We start from the raw sequence: 2,487 nt of genomic DNA on the forward strand, positions 1-2,487 counted from the left end.
GAGATAGCTCTCAGTACAAGTGAGGGAATACAGGGGTAGGGGAGATAGCTCTCAGTACAAGTGAGGGAATACAGGGGTAGGGGAGATAGCTCTCAGTACAAGTGAGGGAATACAGGGGTATGGGAGATAGCTCTCAGTACAAGTGAGGGAATACAGGGGTAGGGGAGATAGCTCTCAGTACAAGTGAGGGAATACAGGGGTAGGGGAGATAGCTCTCAGTACAAGTGAGGGAATACAGGGGTAGGGGGGATAGCTCTCAGTACAAGTGAGGGAATACATTGGTAGGGGGGATAGCTCTCAGTACAAGTAAGGGAATACAGGGTTATGGGAGATAGCTCTCAGTACAAGTGAGGGAATACAGGGTTATGGGATATAGCCCTTAGTACAAGTTGATCCAGGGACTAGTCCGATTGCCATCTTGGAGTCAGGAAGAAATTCCTTCCTATTTGCAGCAAATTAAGGTCCCCATACACGGGCAGATCTTCTTCCGATATCCCCACCCTGGGGACAAACGATTGAATTATTAAGGCGGGTATAGGAAAAGTCGGTCCGGGGACCACATCAACAAGCCGATGCAGTCCCTGATCCGACTAGATTTTCTAGCCTGTCCGATCGAGATCTGGCCGATTTCAGGCCAGATATCGGTCGGGCAGGCCCGTCGGTAGTGCCCATACACAGGCCGATAACCTGCCGAATCTGTCTAAGGGACCGATATCGGCAGATAGAATTGGCCCGTGTATAGGGACCTTTAGAGAGGCTTCAGATGGGGTCTTTCAACTAGAAGTTAGGCAGGTTATATATAGGCATTATGGTTGAACTTGATGGACATGTGTCTTTTTTCGACCTAACTTACTATGTTACAATGGAGAGCTGCTGAACAGAAATAACTGAAAAACCACAAAAAGTAAAAAAATGAAGATCTACATCATACTAAAAGTGAGTTTAAACGTGAACTACCCCCGTAAATCAGCATAGTACTATTCAAGCTAGATTCGCCAGAACATACAAATTGGACCCTTTTTCTTTTGAGCCAATAAACAACAAATGACTTTGGGACATTTTTCTGTAAACACTTTACACCAGGAAGAGATTGGGTAGTTTTGTATATGTACGTAACGACACAAAAAGTGGTTTTATCATGTGACTAAGCATTTCCTAAAAAAAATATTTTCTGTGACTCTGTTTATAAAAAGTCTGGAGGCTGAACACTTTTAGGTGAAAAATAAATAATTGAAACAATGAGTAGAAAAGCAGTAGGAACTTATTTTACATATAACACTCAAAGGCTCCAATAACGATATATCCTTATAATAGACATTAAGAATCACTGAAACTTGCATATTAGAAGAAATATGCTCTGCCTGTATACAGGGATTATAAAAGGTTACATGAACCATAAAAATAAAGTCTCCTCACACCATTATATGGTCCTAGGGTTCCCTGGTGATTTCTAATAACATATCACATACAGCCACATTCAACAGGAGTTTGCACTTTAGATGAAATCAAAGCTCATTGTTGTCAGTGAGTGTGAATACAATAGACATGGGAGTGACCAGTATTAATACAGCTGTGATATTGGGTGCCTGTCATTCTTTATAGCAATTCATAACAGTAAGGCACAGCTCCCAGCATCCCCTGTAAGCCAGCTAGGAGCTACTAGGCATTATTTTTTAGGGGGGGTCAGAGTTCTGGGACCCACACAAGCAAATACGTTATTATCTATCTACATGGGCGAAATGTATCTTATATAGCACCCTTAGATGGCCATGAACTATTCCTGTGCTACTAACAGGGCTGCCAATGAGAGCTGTCATCTTAACTCTGGTGCCCAACGAAAGTTGTAAGGGGGAATGCTGGGAATTGTAGTCCAGCAGTACCTAGACTGATTCATCTAACCTAAAGTCACAATGTTTACAACAGGTTTACCACTACCATTACTACCACCTCCCAATAACCAGCGCCCCCATGATGCCCCACCTGACAGGCCACCGCCTTTGCCATGGCCCCTGCGGCGCTGCAGCAAGAAGAACGGGTTGGCTCTCTCCGTCACCCACAGAGCATTAGCCAGCAGCACCTCCTCCGGGTTCAGCCACATCCTGCAATGGGAGATTCCCCTCCGCCTCCGGGGGCAAAGCGCTCGGTACCGGCCTGTGTTGTTGCCACTGCTTCTTCTCTCTGTACAAACAGAAGAGATCAGGCCGAGCAGGCCGCTAATCACTGGGAAGCGCTCCCCCTGCTGGAGAACCTGTATGTGGCGTCTGCGCTCTCTTATTATTATTATTGTTTCCCCATGACAGGAAGCCCGCAGCCGCTTGCAGTGAGAAATAGCTCCCCCTGCTGGAGAAGTTGGGCGCTGCTGTTGCGCCGCTTCTCTTATTGTTTGCTAACGGGAAGCCAAAGCAGGTACTGAGTCAATAAAACTGCGGATTATACTATTGTTGTTACGTGGTGTTGATACGTACCTGTAAGCGTAATAGTCTATAT

General features: G+C 45.3%; 1 protein-coding gene across 2 annotated transcripts in view; it reads right to left on the reverse strand.

Moving 5' to 3' along the window:
• tbc1d9b (TBC1 domain family member 9B) overlaps positions 1–2,262 on the reverse strand; it is a 40,490-nt gene extending 38,228 nt beyond the window's left edge. The window contains 1 exon segment of one of the 2 annotated variants that reach the window (NM_001113841.1): positions 1,981–2,179. In NM_001113841.1, coding sequence (NP_001107313.1) covers positions 1,981–2,098 — 118 coding nt within the window. In that variant the 5' untranslated portion in view covers positions 2,099–2,179. 2 annotated transcript variants of the gene reach the window in all.
• Between the last annotated feature and the right edge of the window lie 225 nt (positions 2,263–2,487).

Source organism: Xenopus tropicalis, chromosome 3, assembly GCF_000004195.4.
Source record: "Xenopus tropicalis strain Nigerian chromosome 3, UCB_Xtro_10.0, whole genome shotgun sequence".
Taxonomy (NCBI): Eukaryota; Metazoa; Chordata; class Amphibia; order Anura; family Pipidae; genus Xenopus; species Xenopus tropicalis.